The 20,676-nt window shown below is 27.8% G+C and overlaps 1 protein-coding gene across 3 annotated transcripts in view; it reads right to left on the reverse strand.

Moving 5' to 3' along the window:
- Positions 1-20,676, reverse strand: part of LOC142228039 (uncharacterized) — a 73,206-nt gene that overhangs the window by 19,069 nt on the left and 33,461 nt on the right. For 2 of the 3 annotated variants that reach the window (XM_075298318.1, XM_075298316.1), the window contains exon 2: positions 13,182-13,444. The exons of the other annotated variant lie outside the window; for it this stretch is intronic. In XM_075298318.1, the coding sequence (XP_075154433.1) occupies positions 13,182-13,239 (58 nt within the window). In that variant the 5' untranslated portion in view covers positions 13,240-13,444. The remainder of the gene's footprint in view (positions 1-13,181; positions 13,445-20,676) is intronic. 3 annotated transcript variants of the gene reach the window in all.

Consider the following 20,676-nt stretch of genomic DNA (forward strand, 5'->3'; position numbering starts at 1 on the left):
TTGAATACAAATAAAAATTTAACAAAATTTTCTATCGAAGTAAAATTTTGGAAAAATTTTAACTTTTAAATTATATTAATTTAATTTGGAAAAATAATCCGCTGGTACGAATTTTGGTCCAATTTTGGAAAAATGTTTGCCAAAAAACCAAATTCATTGTGGCAACGTTGATATGGGTTAAGCCATGGACGGATTGTTTTAGATTTTAATTGCAAATGAAACATCTACAAAACAAATAAAACCTGGTAAAATGGTTCATCGATGTCAAACGTAGTGTGACCGGATATGGAAACACTTCAAAACGAAACTTTATTCGATATGAAAAAGCTGATTAAATATTTGAAAATTGAAGCCAAAGAAACTATTTTAAAAATCTAGTTTTAATGACACGAGCGGATTTTAGTTTCTTTAAATAAACAAAAAAAAAATGAAAAAAATGTCTTTTTAGGTAATTTATGAAATATTAGAAATATATAGTGAATTGTCTCTTATATTTTAATTAAATAATTGTTTTCTAGAAGAAAAGTTGTTTAAAAAAAAAAAAAATATTTTATACAAGACAATTTTGTACGCCCTCAAAAAAATCGCTTCTGTAACATATACGCCACACAACACCATCGTGGTGCAATGGTTAGCTGCCCGCCTTGCATACACAAGGTCGTTGGTTCGATTCCTGCTTCGACCGAACACCAAAAAGTTTTTCAGCGGTGGATTATCCCACCTCAGTAATGCTGGTGACATTTCTGAGAGTTTCAAAACTTCTCTTAGTGGTTTCACTGCAATGTGGAACGCCGTTCGGACTCGGCTATAAAAAGAAGGTCCCTTGTCATTGAGCTTAACATGGAATCGGGCAGCACTCAGTGATAAGAGAGAAGTTCACCAATGTGGTATCACAATGGACTGAATAGTCTAAGTGAGCCTGATACATCGGGCTGCCACCTAACCTAACCTAACATATACGCCAAATACATTTTGCTTCAAGCATATATATTTTCAGGATTGGTCAAAATTTTATTTCATTAGAAAATTTTGTCCAAATTTTATTTCTATAGAAAATTTTGTCAAAATTGTATTTCTATGGAAAATTTTATTTCTATGGGAAATTTTGTCAAAATTTTATTTCTATAGAAAATGTTGTCAAAATTTTATTTCTATAGAAAATTTTGTCAAAATTTTATTTCTATAAAAATTTTTGCCAAAATTTGATTTCTATAGAAAATTGTGTTAAAACTTGATTTCTATAGAAAATTTTGTTAAAACTTGATTTCTATAGAAAATTTTGTTAAAACTTGATTTCTATAGAAAAGTTTGTCAAAATTGTATTTCTATAAAAAATTTTGTCAAAATTTTATTTCTATAGAAAATTTTGTCAAAATTTTATTCCTATAGAAAATTTTGTCAAAATTTTATTTCTATGGAAAATTTTGTCAACATTTTATTTCTATAGAAAATTTTGTCAAAATTTTATTACTATAGAAAATTTTATTTCTGTAGAAAATTTTGTAAATTTTTTTGAAAGATGCATTAACCGCACAGAGAAAAAAGATTGGTTGTGTCAACTGAATTTGTTGCCAACCTCTATTTGGCAGTTGCAGCTACTGTCTGTTACCTTATACATTCCGCAGCGTTATACATGTTACAACCCCCCGAATAAGGGATACCACATCCTCATACATGTATATGGCACCTACATTACGGATACATCATGATGCATACCATTGTATCCGTCACAGGTGGGAATAGTCTAAAAATGGTTGACAATATCGCCACTCATTAGTGGTAGAACCATATCTCAACTCTTCAAAGAGAGAAATTGCAAAATCGGCCTTAGAAAATTTTTGACCGTCCATTACATTGCGGTAGGGAATAACCGTACGCACCTTTGTTTCTACGAATGGCACATTTTTAGTATGGACAGTCAAGTAGAACTGTTTTTTTTTTTATATTGGACGACCACTGTAATTCCAATTAATTTATAACTAATTAAAATATACACAGTTCCCCATTCTGAAAAATGGATTTCTTCTTTGTGATAATTTAACTATTTATTCATACATTTTATACAATTCATCTTCAGTTTTATTTGTTTTTTTTTTACATTTTTTTTTAGACGGGCTTGTTGAATTGAAGTAACGTTATTCATACGCTAGAGTGGCGACACACCTCTTGCGATTGCAAAAACTGCAAATGAAATTCGTCACATCATCATGCTACATTAAAATAAATGACAGTTTAAATTTTATAACTGGGAAATGGAAATTGCTAAATTCGATGTTGCTAATAAATAAGACACAAGTAGTGCTTTGCGTGATCAATTTTTGTGAGTTTAAGAAAATGTAAAATTTTGCTTGAAATTATAGCAATACATTTTATGTACGTTTATTTTAAGACCACTTCCCAAGGAATAGCATGAAGTTTGGCTCAGTCGAACTGTATGCTGTTCTCTCCCTTATGACCCAGCAAAAAAATTTGGAAGGCTCAACTTCAGAAACATTTCCAAAAATGACCTCCCAAAGATTTTCTTTATTTTAACTACACAGGAAGTTCATTTAATGCATTTTTTTATAACTTGCGTTTTTCATATTTTTAATAGATAATGTTAATTTGTTTTGTTTGAAATAGGTTAAAAAAAGAGTAAGAATTAATAAATGGTACAAATTATATAAATATTGTCGAAAAAAATGCTAATTCCACTCTATAGCAAAATTTCGAATTTTGTGGAATTAGTATTAAAAAATATTTATTTGGCAAAATTTCACAAAATCTTTTAATTCACATTCAAAACACAGGATTCGGTACACACCTTAAGATGTAATGCAAATTCTGTAGAACGCATGTTGAAATGGTCGACATCCGTCCTATGATAAGCTCATGTTAAATTCATCGCTTTTACGCCAATTTGGGACCACTTCCGGATCCAAAAATAAGATTTTCACTACTGCTTTTGGCGACGCTTTTTTTATGGGGAATTTAAATTATAAGCCTGCCATGCAGTAGACAATAGAGGTGTGCACGTGAGTAATAGCTTACTCACGCTTACGCACACTCACGAATGAAAAATCATACTCACGCGCCCACACGCACGATTTTTTTACGCACACTCACGAAAAGAAAATTTGTACTCACGCACACTCACGCACGAAAACGTCGTGACTCACGAAAATACCGTGACTCACGAAAAATATCGTGACTCACGAAAAATATCGTGACTCACGAATAATTTTATGATTAATTTACCTTACCGAAGTGTCTGAAAACATGAGGATTATTAAAATCGAGAGTGTTATTAAACTCTTAACATCACTAAATTTTAATTGAATTTAACTCTTAAGCGTTTTATGTTGGTGAGCAGGAATATTTTCGTAAGTGTAATTCGTTACTCACGCACACTCACGAAGATATTATTTTCGTGACTCACGCTCACGCACGACATTTTGGTTTGTTAATCACACTCACGCTGTTGTCATGAGCGTGACTCACGACTCACGCACGAATCAAACAAAATTTTCGTGAGTCATGACAATTTCGTGTCACGTGCACACCTCTAGTAGACAATACAGAAGACCGCAATCTTTCCAGATTGGAAAGATTTTCGTGAATTTTTTTTGTGTACACAGCCATTTCGAACCTTCTTTCCGAGTATTTTTTTATTTTATTTTATTTCTATAGAAAACTTTGTCAAAATTTTATTTCTATAGAAAATTTTGTCAAAATTTTTATTTGTATAGAAAATTTTGTCAAAATTTTTATTTCTATAGAAAATTTTGTCACAATTTTATTTCTATAGAAAATTGTGTCAAAATTTTATTTCTATAGAAAATTTTGTCAAAATTTTATTTCTATAGACAAGTTTGTCAAAATTTTATTTCTATAGAAAATTTTGTCAAAACTTTATTTTTATAGAAAAATTTGTCAAAATTTTATTCCTATAGAAAATTTTGTCAAAATTTTATTTCTATAGAAAATTTTGTCAAAATTTTATTTCTATAGAAAATTTTGTCAAAATTTTATTTCTATAGAAAATTTTGTCAAAATTTTATTTCTATAGAAAATTTTGTCAAAATTTTATTTCTATAGAAAATTTTGTCAAAATTTTATTTCTATAGAAAATTTTGTCAAAATTTTATTTCTATAGAAAATTTTGTCAAAAATTTTATTTCTACAGAAAATTTTGTCAAAATGTTATTTCTATAGAAAATTGTGTCAAAATTTTATTTCTATAGAAAATTTTGTCAAAATTTTATTTCTTTAGAAAATTGTGTCTAAATTTTATTATTATATTATTTACATAGTAAATATTAAATGTCTTTATTTTTAAATAAAAACTTAAATCTAATCACAAAAATGTTTTTTTATATTTACCTGCACCATAGGATGGGGGTGTATTAACTTTGTCATTCCGTTTATAACACATCGAAATATTGCTCTAAGATCCCATAAAGTATATATATTCTGGGTCGTGGTGAAATTCTGAGTCGATCTGAGCAAATTTTGTGTCAAAATTTTATTTCTATACAAAATTTTGTCAAAACTTTATTTCTATAGAAAATTTTGTCAAAATTTTATTTCTATAGAAAATTTTGTCAAAATTTTATTTCTATAGAAAATTTTGTCAAAATTTTATTTCTATAGAAAATTTTGTCTAAATTTTATTTCTATAGAAAATTTTGTCTAAATTTTTATTATTATATTATTATTATTATATTAAATAAAAACTTAAATCTAATCACAAAAAAAATTTTTTTATACCCTCCACCATAGGATGGGGGTATATTAACTTTGTCATTCCGTTTGTAACACATCGAAGTATTGCTCTAAGACCCCATAAAGTATATATATTCTGGGTCGTGGTGAAATTCTGAGTCGATCTGAGCATGTCCCAAATTTGGCTTGCCGATCCTCTAAGAGAAGCAAATTTCATCCGATCCGGCTGAAATTTGGTATATGGTCTCTAATAACCATGCAAAAATTGGTCCACATCGGTCATCACGCTGTAAATTCACAAAGAAGAAACAGACTCCCTCCAAATATTAAATGTAATGTCGAAAAAAATGTTTTTCTCGTCTGAAAAATATTGTGAAATTTGAAAGACATTACAATAGAGGTTCATACGAATTGGAAAAACGCAAACTTTTGCATTTTCAATAGCTTTTGAACCATTCCAAGTTTACCAATGAAATTTGTACCAATTAAATTTCTTATCAATAAGAACTATTTATACAAATTTCGTAGTATGTTCCATTATGGTTCAGAAAATAGAGGTTGAGAAAAAATTAAAAATGAGTGAAATTAATACACAAAAGTTGGAAGTTTTTTTTTTAGTAGAGCATTGAAGGAAGGTATTTTTGTTGCTTTTTGCCCTTCGGGAGTTGGCAACACTGCCTTTGTAACTCTCCTACACTAACATACACCTAAATACAGATATGAGATAACCGTTATTTTTAACTATTACCAAGAGATAGAGAGAGAGGGTGAGAGAGATAGTGAGAGAGAGAGGGAAGTTGAGTTTGATATAACTTCACAATTTTGTATTTAAAAAAAAATTGATGTAATATATCTTTTAAATATCTCTTTAATTGCAAAATTATTTCTTAAATAATATTTCTTGTAATTGATTACAATTTGTGTTCAATTTAGTGTTCTTACATGAAACGAGAAATAGTTATCAATTTTCTAGAAATGTCAGGAACTTGCAATTATTTCCAAACAAAACCAACGACAACAATAAATAAAGCTCCTATAGAAAAAAGAAATTGATATGTATATATGTGTATCAACTTGTCATTCGAACATGAGAAATGAATTTATCTAATTCATTTAAATGCTTCCACATTTGCCTCTGTAATCAATCATGCCCAGAGTAGTAAGTGGTTGGGGATAGCGTGTTTAAGATTTTGCGTTCAATGACTTGAAATTATCGTGTGCCGTCAGTTTCATAGAAATAAAAATTCTATCTAAAAAGTGATTTTAATTCAAATCATATGTGATCTGATTTTAAGAGTATGTTCTGAATTAAAATTGTTTTCCAATGGGGAATTAGTTAGTGACCAATAGTGTATGCTGAGGGTGCTGACGAAGATGTCGCGGTAAATGCAAAAGTCTCGATTCACTTTGATTTAAGCTTTTTGATGGAATTATTTCAGCCAGCTTGCTAGCTATAATAAACCTTTAATTCGAATGGAATAAGGAAGTCTTTGTTTAAATAACAGATTGCATACAAAGTCATAGCTCACTTCAAAGCTTAAGCGAAACAAGCCTACCACGATAGTAGCACGTAACTGTCTATTATACAGTTATGTATACAAAAATAGCAGAAGCCGAGGTAATCGGTAATGTCATCTATAATTTCAACAAGTATGAAAGAATTAAGAGTTAACAAAACACAATTTTGTTTTCTTATACACTGAAAAAAATATCACCAAAATATTTCTAAAAGTTGATTGAAGTTGACTATTTTCGAATATAAATTAATTAATACAATTGACTTTTTTTATCAAGATGGACCCATTAAGTCAATGATTGAAAATTTTAAAATTTTTAATAAACAAATCATTTTCATTTAAGTACCAACAACGATATAATCGGACATTTTTAACTCGAGATATAATTTGTTTAGTGATAACAGAGCGAAAAACTAACTAACTCAAAAATTGTTCCATAAAACAATTTTTAACATTTTTTGCGAATTCAACAGATTAAAATACATAAGAAAAGTCACCTCTCATCAAATGTACATATTCACTGTAAACTAGTGTAATCAATATTTTAATCAAACTAAAAACATTAAGTCAGTACACACAAAAAAATTTTTTTCTGATTCAATCATGAAATTAATTGATCCAATTAATTTTTAATTGAAATGTCTTCAATCACAGAAATGATAGTATCAATTAAAAAATTAATTGAAGGTCACTTAAAAAGTTAATTGATCCAATTAAAAAATTAATTGATACTATTATTTTTGTGATTGATTTTTGTTTCAATTAAAGAATTTGTTGAACCAATTTGAAAATTTTTAATTGAATATTTTTTAAAACTCAATTAAAATTTTAATTGGAAAATTTTTCGTGAAATTTTTTTGTGTGTAACGAAGTAATTAAAAATAGTCACGTTTTTAACAAAAAACTTAATTGAGCTTTGCAATCAGCATCAATTAAATTTTAAATTGCATCACTTAAATTCTCAGTAAGGAAGTAATTAAAAATAGTTACGTTTTTAACGAAAAACTTAATTGAGCTTTGCAATCAGCATCAATTAAATTTTCAATTGAATCAATTAAAAAATTAAATGAAATTTAATAATGAAATCAATTAATTTTTTAATCAAGTAATTTTTAATGTCCAATTAAAACTGTGATTGATACTATCATTGTCGTTCTTTTAAGTTCGACCAGGCCGAACTTATGTAGCCTCCACTAGAGGTGTGCACGTGAGTAATAGTTTACTCACGCACACTCACGACTGAAAAATCATACTCACGCACGATATTTTCTGGCAGGACTCACGCACACTCACGAAAAGAAAATTTGTACTCACGCACGAAAACGTCGTGACTCACAAATAATTTTATGATTAATTTACCTTACCGAAGTGTCTGAAAACATGAGCACTATTAAAATCGAGAGTGCTATTAAACTCTTAACATCCCAGGTGTCACTAAAATTGTAATTGAATTTAACTCTTAAGCGTTTTATGTTGGTGAGCAGGAATATTTTCGTGAGTGTAATTTGTTACTCACGCACACTCACGAAGATATTACTTTCGTGACTCACGCTCACGCACGACATTTTGGTTTTTTAATCTGGTGATCGGTTTATATGGGGGCTATATATAATTATTGACCGATGTGGACCAATTTATGCATGGTTGTTAGAGACCATATACTAACAGCATGTACCAAATTTCAGCCGGACCGGATGAAATTTGCTTCTCTTAGAGGCTCCGCAAGCCAAATCTGGGGAGCGGTTTATATGGGGGCTATATATAATTATGGACCGATGTGGACCAATTTTTGCATGGTTGTTAGAGACCATATACTAACAGCATGTACCAAATTTCAGCCGGATCGGATGATATATGTTTCTCTTAGAGGATCCGCAAGCCAAATCTGGGGGTCCGTTTATATGTGGACTATACGTAAAAGTGGACCGATATGGCCCATTTACAATACCATCCGACCTAAATCAATAACAACTACTTGTGCCAAGTTTCAAGTCGATCGCTTGTTTCATTCGGAAGTTAGAGTGATTTCAACAGACGGACGGACGGACATGCTTAGATCGACTCAGAATTTCACCACGTCCCAGTATATATACACTTTATAGGGTCTTAGAACAATATTTGGATGTGTTACAAACGGAATGACAAAGTTAATATACCCCCCACCCTATGGTGGAGGGATTGAATCAGAATTTTTTTTTTTTGTTGTTCACACAAAAACATTAATTGATCCAATTAATGTTTAATTGAAATGTCTTCAATCACAGAAATTATAGTATCAAATAAAAAAATAATTGATACTATTAATTTTTGTGATTGATTTTTGTTTCAATAAAAAAATTTGTTGAATCAATTAAATTTTTAATTGAATATTTGTTTAAAACTCAACTGTTTAAAATTCACAGAAATTATAGTATCGATTAAAAAATTAATTAATCCAATGAAAAAATTAATTTATATTATTAATTTTTGTGATTGATTTGCGTTTCAATTAAAAAATTTGTTGAATCAATTAAATTTTTAATTGAATATTTGTTTAAAACTCAATTAAGTCTTTAATTGGAAAAATTTTCGTGATTTTTTTTTCTGTGTATGTGACCTTTTTATAGGGAATTATTGTTTATAAGAAACAAAATTCATATAAGCATACATATGGACATTTAAAAATTTATATAGGGAAATTTTTCGAAAAATATCGATTTTTAAAAGAAATTACAAAAAATTCATTTGTGTATTGATGGGAGAATGAGGCAAATTGCATTTATGTCCCACTGTACGTACGTTACAGCGTAGAACATTTCAAGTAAACGTAAATCCATTTGATTATATGTTAGCTATTAAATTCATCCAGATGCACATCTGCATTGTGACCCATTATAAATCGCAAACTATTATTAAAATTGATTTTAGATAATTCTCATCTTTCAAAATAATAAAGTCTCGAGGAAGATGTAAGACTAGCTATTTCTAACTAAATCATAATTAAAAAAAATTATTTGTTTTGAAAAACAGCAGCATTAAAATTTATAGGGGAAAAATATGTGCGAATTTTCACATTTGCATTAATTGAAAATTATTCAAATATTCAAATACCATTATGTAATATTCTATTTAGATACAATGGTTGTAATTAATTTAAATATCTTGACAACTAATTGATGTGAGAATTAAAAACTACAAATATTATAATTAAATTTTTAAAAAAAGCGAGAGAGGAAAATTTTATTACAAAATAAATAGGTAATAATTAAACACTTGAACTCATAAAAATTCATAAACGATTAAACCGTTCACAAATCAGTTTGGCATAGTTTTATGTTAACTACACGCAAAAAAATAAATCTTTCCTCCAAAACGAAATTTTAGACAAACAAAGTTCGTTTCTAATTTGCTTTTCGCTGTAAGGAAGTTTATTTGGAAGAAAAGTATATACTGTTTGTGATAAACGTTTATTCTTTTCCAGGATGTAAAAACAATTTCATAAAGACTAACTCAAAAAACAATCTTTTCTGGCTAATTGCATTTTCCCTCACATCTTTCTCACTTCCACGAGGTTTTTTAGTTCTTAGCACCTTTTTCTGTAATACAAACTATGTAGAAGGAATTATACGATTTTATAAATTTTTAAAATTTTACCTTTCGCCTGGACGGAGAATCGAACCGCGGACCATGCAATTTGTAAGCCAGCACACTATCCACTGAGCTACGTAGCTGTTATTGTCAACAATAGCTAATTATCTATATAAGTTATATTAATATAGCATAGATTGCGGCGCCCACGAGCCGATTAAACAAACTTTATTTAACAGAAACAAACATTTAGTTGGGCACCGTGAAGCAGTGGTTGCTACGTCCGCCTTGCATGCCAAGGGTCGTGGGTTGGAGCCCTGCTTCGACCGAACTCCAAAAAGTTTTTTTTTTGTTTGTTTTTTTACATGTATTCCAGATATGTTCGAAAGATTCCGAAAAGATGTTCAACATTACATAGTACTATATTAAATTTTAAAATGTGTCTTATTAAAGACTTAAAGTCAGAAAAGTACAGTGCTTGATATAAACGAAATGGACTGTGTTGTTGGTTCAAAAATAATTTTTTTTATTGAAAAAATAAAAATTTGGTAACAAACGAATTTTTTTGGTGATAAAAGTTTAAAATTTTCGAAGAAATTCAAAAAACTCTAACAAAAGAAAAACGTTTTCGGTACACGTTTTCCAAACGTTTTTTTTCTTTGCGTGTGTTTTAAAAACAGGTTGCCATTCGAGCCAAAATATCTACCAAAAGAACCAAATTTTATTTCTACATAATCTTTTGTCAAAATTTAAATTCTATTAAAAATTTTGTCAAAATTTTATTTCTATAGACAATTTTGTCAAAATTTTATTTCTATAGAAAATTTTGTAAAAATTTTATTTTTATAGAAAATTTTGTAAAAACTTTATTTTTATAGAAAATTTTGTCAAAATTTTATGTTTATAGAAAATTTTGTCAAAATTTTATTTCTATAGAAATTTTTTTTCAAAATTTTATTTCTATAGAAAATTTTGTCAAAATTTTAGTTTTATAGAAAATTTTGTCAAAATTTTATTTCTATACAAAATTTTCTCAAAATTTTATTTCTATAGAAAATGTAAAAGTTTTGTATCCATAGAAAATTTTGTAAAAATTTTATTTCTATAGACAATTTTGTAAAAATTTTTATTCCAATGGAACATTTTGTTAAAATTTAGCTAGAAAATTTTGCCAATATTTTTATTTCTATAGAGAATTTTGTCAAAATGTTATTTCGGTAGAAATTTTTTTCACTATTTTTATTTCTATTGAAAATTTTGTAAAAATTTTATTTTTATGGATAATTTTGTCAAAATTTTATTTTTATAGAAAATTTTGTCAAAAATTTATTTATATAGAAAATTTTGTCAAAATTTTATTTATATACAAAATTTTATCAAACATTTTATTTTATTTCTGTAGAAAATTTATCAAAATTTTATTTATAAAGAAAATTTTGTCAATATTGTATTTCTATAGAAAATGTTGTCAAAATGCCTATAGAAAATATAGTCAAAATTTTATTTCAATAGCAAAGATGGTCAAAATTTTATTTCTACAAAAAATGTTGTTAAAATTTTATGTCTATACAAAATTTTTGCAAAGTGTTATTTGTATAGAAAATTTTGTCAAATTTTTATTTCTACAGAACGTTTTGTCAAAATTTTATTTCTATAGAAAGTTTTGTCAAAATTTTATTTCTATAGACAATCTTGTCAAAATTTTATTTCTATAGAAAATATTATCAAAATGTTATTTCTGCAGAAAATTTTGTGAACATTTTATTTATATAGAAAATTTTGTCAAAACTTTATATTTATAGAAAATTTTGTCACATCTTTATACTTATAGAAAATTTTGTAACAATTTTATATGTATATAAAATTTTGTCACAATTTTATTTCTATAGAAAATTTTGCCAAAATTGTATGTTTATAGAAAATTTTGTCAAAATTTTATTTCTATAGAAAATTTTGTCAAAATTTTATTTCTATAGAAAATTTTGTCACAATTTTATTTCTATAGAAAATTTTCTCACAATTTTATTTATTCTGTAGAAAATTTTTTCACTATTTTTATTTCTATTGAAAATTTTTTGTCAAAATTTTATTTCTATAGAAAATATTGTCAAAATTTTATTTCTATAGAACAGATGGTCAAAATTTTATTTCTATACAAAATTTTGTTAAAATTTTATGTCTATACAAAATTTTTGCAAAGTGTTATTTGTATAGAAAATTTTGTCAAATTTTTATTTCTCTAAAACGTTTTGTCAGAATTTTATTTCTATAGACAATCTTGTCAAAATTTTATTTCTAAAGAAAATATTATCAAAATGTTATTTCTGTAGAAAATTTGTGAACATTTTATTTATATAGAAAATTTTGTCAAATTTTTATTTCTATAGAAAATGTTGTCACAATTTTATATTTATATAAAATTTTGTCACAATTTTATTTCTATAGAAAATTTTGCCAAAATTTTATTTTTATAGAGAATTTTGTCATAATTTTATTTCTATAGAAAATGTTGTCAAAATTTTATTTCTATAGAAAATTTTGTCACAATTTTATTTCTATAGAAAATTTTGTCAAAATTTTATTTTTATAGAAAATTTTGTCAAAATTTTATTTCTATAGAAAATTTTGTCAAAATTTTATTTCTATAGAAAATTTTGTCAAAATTTTATTTCTGCATTGACTAAATTACAAGTGTAGCTTAACCAACAGAGGAAAAGAATATTTGTCTAATTTATTTGGGCAAAGCCATATAGACTGCAAGATTTTTGGATGGACGCACGTTTCACAATTACCACATTCCTCATCAGCAACCTCTACTTGCAGCACAACTATCAACCAATTATCAGAATAAATTCAGGCAGTTCACTAAACCCAAAGTGAACCACACTTGAACCTTCCGAAAAAAAGTTTATGATAGCCGGCCTTTGACGAAATAAATTTGTACAAACATATCGGTTTTCCTTTGCCACTGTCAAATCATCGACTTGAGTGAAGTTGGCTTGGCCTCTTACTTCATTCGTTTTGTTTTGTTATTGTTGGTTTATTCTTGAATCATTTTGTTGTTTTTGATTTCAGCTTAAAACCTTGCATTGACTAAACTACAAGTGTAGCTTAACCAACAGAGGAAAAGAATGTTTGTAATTTTTATTTTGCTTAAATTTTATATCTATAGAAAATTTTGTTTAAATTTTATTTCTATAGAAAATGTCAACATTTTATTTCTGTAAATTTTTTTTCAAAATTTTGTTTCTATAGAGAAGTTTTGTCAAAAATGAAAATGACGCTTTTAATTGGAGATAAAAAAATCTACAATTTTTGGTAGAATTCTACTAACTGTGACAACCGTGGTTATAAATTCTGAACTACTATCAAACAAAATCATAAAAAACTTACTTGAATCTTCGACGACAAAACGTTTAGCTGATGTTAATTTCACATATGAATTATCCATATTTTGTTAACTGTTTGTGTTCTTCTGAGAGGGTTGGCACACTTCTATTCGAAATTCCTTCGAAGTGATGAATACTAAAACAGTTCTGCTTAAAGGAACTTTTCCTGTAGTTTTACGTGTTTTTACAATAAACTGAATTGTATTATAGCCGCAAACATCTTAGAATGGCATTAATTGATGTCCTTTATATAGAGTGCGAAGGTAACTATAAAAGAGTTAGATAGGAAATTTTAATTTATTAGATTTAAAATTATATGATGATAATAAACACAAATTACATAAATTGTTTTTAACTGATATAACGGAATAACTAACCCTACGTTTGGAACTTATCTCTTCCGATCGAAATGAATTTTTCACCATGGTTGAGTAAATTTGTTTTCCTCCTCTTTGTGTACTGCAAAAATTACTACTCATCATAGATTTTGCAATCAAATTCCCAATGGATCTTTATCATATTGAGAAATATTCAACTCTTGTAATGCTAAAAGATAATAAACCATTGAAGATACTCTCTTGAGAATAAGAGTAATTATGCACAGCTTGTATAGATGAGCAAATAAAAAATAATAGATAAGAAAGAGTGAGAGTGAGAGTATTTGATTGGGTCAATGAACCAATCAATTGATTACATATAACGCAAAACACTTTAGCAGATTCGCAAAGTAAAACGCAAAATATAAAGTGTCTTGTCTTTAATTTGCAGATAATTTTTATATCTTTAATCGATATTCAATTGTTGTCTATCATTGTAATTTTCTGCAAAGTTTGATTAACCTAGTCTACCACTATAGTCTTGCTATTTGTTGTCAAGAAAACTGCACACTCTACACCTTTTATTGACCATTTATTGAATGTTTTAATTCAACCAAGCCCCTTAATTATAGACACAGACATTCGTTGGTGCTGTTAATGGTTGTGACAAGTTATCATATCTCTAGTATTCCCTTATCGAGAAATCAATCGAGGTATACTATCTTGCTATCATCATCTTTTTGTATTGTATTGAAATATGCATATTTTCTATGTAAATTTTTTGAAATAGTTTTTCTATTGTTGTCGCTGTATCAAAAAAGGCTACAATTATCTTGAATATAAATTAAAACATTTAGTATTATAATTAATGGCCCTTTTATTTAAATTTACTGATTTGCAAAATTGCATTTATTTATGGGGTTTTATCACTTCGAAGCAAAAAATCTTAATACAGAAAAAGAAACATTGTGCAGGTCCAAAACTAGTTTGACGGTTGAATTTTAATGTATTTTTGTTTAGAGCAGAAGCAATAAAACAAGCAAAAACTTATAAGTTTTAATCCATAAAAGTGAATTTATTTATCAATTATTGAACATTAGAAACATTTACTGAGACACTTGAAAAAATTAAATGTGGATATTGTGACTAAAACTTCGAAAACCTAGCAAAAACAGAGCTTCTACAACTTGTGATCTGGATGTTGTGCAAATTTGTATAATCACCAATGGGCACCAAGGGCTTGTCAAAGACGGTGCACACAGAGAAGGAATATGATCACCCCAAACAAGTTTCACGAGCAAAATGTTATTTTTGCACGGCGAACATGGATAATTTTTGGCAATATTTTTGTTTTCTCCGAAAACATATACATGCACAGAAAAAAAAGTGAACTGTTTTATGGAAATGTAGTTCAACCTTGTGATTGATGATTTTGAGATTTCCACAAAACGTTGTTAAAACCAGGACAATTTAATCCCCTTGAGTACTTTTTAACTGCAATTCACAAAATTACACCCTCTTATAGAATAACAAATGAACTAAAAGTAAAGAATAAAATCATTTGCGCCAAATCGTTACCATTTTAATCACGCAGTAGTACATTCTTACTATTTTTGGGAATCGTACGAACATGTCCTTCTGATTTAGTTCATATTGTACTTATGTGCTCGGTCATTGAACTTTATCCCCAAGTTTAGATCACAAAAAGTTTGGCACTCACTTAAAATTTTTTTTGTAATAAAAATAAGTTAAATGTATCATTAGTTTAACTACGAACTTTTTTTCAGCATGCTTCTCGAAATCAGATGTCGTAACCGAGAAAATAACATGGTTGCGACAAACACGTTACGTGTTCAAAAAAATTTTGCTCTTGAAATAGGCTGTCCATTACATCTCTTTTAAAGAGAACATGTTGTGTTCGTATCTTTTTGTTCACTCTCTTTTTTTGGTGCCCTATTTTTATGTCCAACAGTGCTCTTTATGTACTCTATTTAAAAAAATCCTAGATTGATGGAATTTTATTTATTTAGTAGGATTTCGCCACAATTGTTCACCACAAATTGTTTACTGGGTTAAAAATTAGAAATAGATGTAATTGAACGTACGACGTAAATACGCCAATACGTTGTCGCCGTCAATTTATTTTGTATATTTGTTAAGAAAATGTGATTCTTTTTGTTTTTTGTTTTATTATATATTTATTTCGTTGTTTCAATCATTAGAAACTATTATTATTTTAATTTTAACATCAATAAAATTATTAATTATTTAATAAAGAATTTTTTTATTGTAAACTCTTTTTTAGTTAAAATGTTCTCTTTTTTTAAAGCGAAAGCTCTCTTTTGAAAATTATCCATATGGAAACCCTATCTTGAAACATGTTTGGGGTGATCATATCCCATCAACAATTTTTTATAAATGGTCGTTTAACCGATTTTCGACTTTTGACTTTGGCTGACTAAGAGCTATAGCCAAGAAAACGTAGGTCATATCGAACAATAGAATGGATTGTAAAAAATTAAATTTTATACCCTGTTTCTGTATGGCGACTGAAAAGCAGTCCCTATCTATTTTATCTATTTTTGAAAGTTCATATCGTTTGTATGAGAGTACATTGATTATAAAAAACGAGTATTTTCAAATTTTTGACCTGAGAATTGATTCAAATTTCAAAATAGTTTTTCTTTTTTCTTGACACTTATTGTATATGTTATGTTCCTTTGCTACTCGACAACAAAATATGAAGTGAAGTACCTGTCGACATAGAGAAACCCAAATACTTTTTTTTGGTTCATTTGAAATACTCTCGTTCGACATACAGAAACAGGGTATAAGGTTAAAATTAAAATCGCTGTAAACATTACAATTTGTAACACAATATCAAATTAAATTTGGTAACAGGCCAATACCATTTCAACACATTTCTTATTTCTTGCATATGTACATATATTCATTTTAATTTACCCATTTATGTTAACTTGTGTCTAATGTTACATTGCATTAACACAGATCATTCATGTTAAGTAATCATTATAGTGTTAAGTAGTCATTGTCACAATGTAGTCATCACTCACAATAACAAAATCGTTGACTCTCCTGCTCTTATTACCAATGCTAATGTATTGTAATTTGTATATGCTACAAATGATAACTGTTTTTCTCATACTCTCTCTCTCTCTCTCTCTTACTTACTCTCAAATACTCAGTGCAATTAACCAATCACTATGCAAGATGTATTTAGTGATCCCATTACTATATACTCTATATGACATACTCTAATTTTACGAGAAGCTTAATGGTAGTAAATATTGAAGTGGTAAAATCATTCTGAGCCAACAGTGTTTCCTGAGCTAAAGATTTCCTTCGATAAGGCTAAAAACGAATAAATTAGAAAATAATCGCTAAGACCCAGGAAGATCTTAAAACCAGGGCTGTGGAGTCGGAGTCTTGGAGTCGGAGTTTGAAGATTTTGCTGGAGTCGGAGCCGGAGTCGTAAAAATTTTGATCGACTCCGACTCCGGCGAAATAAAATTTGAAAAACACTTCATATCTTTGTAACTAAAGAAATATTTCGACAAATTAGATTCCATTAGGGTTTTTAATCGAACAACGTAAAACGAAGTACTGGATTTCAGGCCATTCAAAGTGTATTTATATGGATACAATTTCACGATGATATAAATAGTAGGTTTTACTAGAATATGGGCTGAATTGATCAATTGTATTGTGCTTCTTTAACATATTATTGTCATTTTGTAACACATATTAAACCACAGATTTATAACCCTATATACTCTTGATAAAGGTACATTTTTAAGGCAATATAGCAGTAGAACCTAACGTTCTTTTTTTGGCAGGCATGTCGAGTTCGAAGATGGGACATACCGGACAATTTTGTAATACAGCACTTACATATGAATCCATCTTCCGATTTGGTTTACGAAATTTTTCCCAGTCTACAATTTTCATAAGATTTGTCAGAAATTTTGAATTTAGAGTTGATTTGAAATCCATAAACAAATGCGCACAATTCCCGTCGGCCCATATTTTGTATATGGAGATAATTACTTGAGAAATCTCCATATACACCCGATGTCCTTGGCAGCTATAATTTTAAATTAAACCTCTGCCAAACTGCAATCTGAGCCGGTCGTTTGGGAGAAAGTTTGTTTCATCAAAGCCACTCGAAATTCTTTACATTAAATTGATGGCCTCTAATGTCTATGATAAACCATTTATAAATCGATGTTTCACCATTTTACTTCTATAGAAACAATATTCGTAACTGTTATCTGTTGTATGGTAGTGGTTATTTAAAATTCCGCCCGTCCTAATTTATGACAGTTTATGTTTGTTTTATATATCTGACACATTATATTTTTTAACATCTAAACTTTATGTCTGATTTACCCGACATTTTGATGTTTGTGTATTTTTCTTTTTTATATAGATTTATTTATTATAAAATGTCTAAATAGACCAATACCAGTATTTTACTTCTTAAACTTCTGGAAGCTTAATTATTTTTTGATATTTTGTGTTTTTATAACTTCATATTCTGCAGATTGTTGTTATCTACCCATATTTTGGTCTCTCTATAGCTTTGTGTCGTATTTTAATTTATTGGCCCGAAATTAAAATGTAGAGTTCTTTACACCCCTAAAATGCTGAGATTTGTCGTCGAGTCGTATCAAAAATTAGAGTTCTTTTTGACATATAAACACGTATGACAAAGTAGAATACTTAAATCGGTCTATTTTTGGAACACTACACCTTAATATTACAATTGGAATACTGTTAAAATGAGATTTAGGTACACCACCTGGAGTCGACTCCGGAGTCGGAGTCGAGGCTAATAAGAAATGCTGGAGTCGGAGCCGGAGTTTTATTACAAAATAATTTAAAATAATTTAGAGGTGCTGTTTAGATATGTAATATTATTAAACAACCGATAAAATTATTTAATATGACAATGTTAGTCGGAGCCGGAGTTTTATTACAAAATAATTTAAAATAATTTAGAGGTGCTGTTTAGATATGTAATATTATTAAACAACCGATAAAATTATTTAATATGACAATGTTAGTTCAAAATCCCATTAAATAAATAATGTAAATAAACATATGGTCGAGTATAATAATGTTTTTAGTAGGAAATAATCATAAAGGTAAGCAAAATATGTGTTAATCGCAATATTTCTCTCATATGTTAAGGTCTACTAATTTTTGGTAGAAGGTAATCAATCCATTATGACATTTATGAGGATATTATCACTAAAATTTAATTTCTATTGTTTTCTTTTTTTAGTTTCTATTGTTGATTATTTCGAAAAAACCTATATGTAATAGGTTAGGTTAGGTTATGTGGCAGCCCGATGTAACAGGCTCACTTAGACTATTCAGTCCATTGTGATACCACAGTGGTGAACTTCTCTGTTATCACTGAGTGCTGCCCGATTCCATGTTAAGCTCAATGACAAGGGACCTCCTTTTTATAGCCGAGTCCGAACGGCGTTCCACATTGCAGTGAAACCACTTAGAGAAGCTTTGAAACCCTCAGAAATTTCACCAGCATTACTGAGGTGGGATAATACACCGCTGGAAAACTTTTTGGTGTTCGGTCGTAGCAGGAATCGAACCCACGACCTTGTGTATGCAAGGCGGGCATGCTAACCATTGCACCACGGTGGCTCCCTATTTGTAATAGGTTTTGTAGTCTAACATAATTATACTCCAAAAAATATTGGATATATTGTCACTTAAAAAAATAGCAATAAAATAAAATTAAAAAAAAAACTTGTATCGCTTAAGAAATGCGTTGTATATTTGCAAAAGTTTGTTAGAAATATACAACATTTTCGTATTAAAAACAATATATATATGTATATATATATATATATATATATATATATATATATATATATATATATATATATATATATATATATATATATATATATATATATATATATATATATATATATATATATATATATATATATATATATATATATATATATATTTATATATATATATATATATATATATATATATATATATATATATATATATATATATATATATATATATATATATATATATATATATATATATATATATATATATATATATATATATATAATATATATTATAGAATATATATATATAATATAGTAATATAGAAATCGTTCGGCAGATATATTGTTAAGTGTTATACACAAATTTTAATGTTTTAAAGTACATTTAGCGATTTTTCCCCCTCTTTAATCTAAATTCTTATGTATAAATTTATGCAAATTTTTGCTTAAATTTGGCTCTTTATTATTTCTTCCCCAGGGAAAAATAGATTTAACTGTAATTTCAAACTTGTGAGGTATGTCTATTTAAAGATATCGTTTTTCAACTCACACTTCTCTATTTAATTTAAATTCTAATCAAGTTGTAAATCGAAACGTGCCAGGCATTTTTATTTTAAATTATCAATAAAAAAAATCGAACGATATTTTTCCTTCGTGAAAGTACTAATTGCGTACACAGAAAAAAAAAATCACAAAAATTTTTCCCATTAAAATCTTAATTGAGTTTTAAAAAATATTCAATGAAAAATTTAATTGATTCAACAAATTTTTTAATTGAAACAAAAATCAATCACAAAAATTAATAGTATCAATTAATTATTTAATTGGATCAATTAATTTTTAATTGACTGTCAATTAATTTTTTAATTGATACTATCATTTCTGTGATTCAAGACATTTCAATTAAAAAATTAATTGGATCAATTAATTTCGTGATTGTATCAGAAAAAAAATTTTTGTGTGTATATAAGACAGATTTGTAATTTGAAGATTAGTTATTGGAAAATTAGACAATTTTTTAGCATTTTTTTTCCAATAAATTGGGAATAATATTTTGTCACCGTCCGTTCACGATTGTGGAACGTAATTGTTTCTATTAGTGTAAGAGGTGATAAATCGCCGCCGCCGAAAATCTTTTTGGTGTCGGTCAAAACTTAAGATGAACTTATAAACTTTCGTTGAAGAGAAGACGGTCATGTTAACCATTGTTCCTAAATTTAATATAAATTTTCTGTCCATATGCAAAATACATTATTAACAGTTTATCGAATGAATTTATATGGAAAAAGTACACAGAAAAAAATTTCACGAAATTTTTTCCAAT

This window comes from Haematobia irritans, chromosome 3 (genome assembly GCF_050003625.1).
Source record: "Haematobia irritans isolate KBUSLIRL chromosome 3, ASM5000362v1, whole genome shotgun sequence".
Taxonomy (NCBI): domain Eukaryota; kingdom Metazoa; phylum Arthropoda; class Insecta; order Diptera; family Muscidae; genus Haematobia; species Haematobia irritans.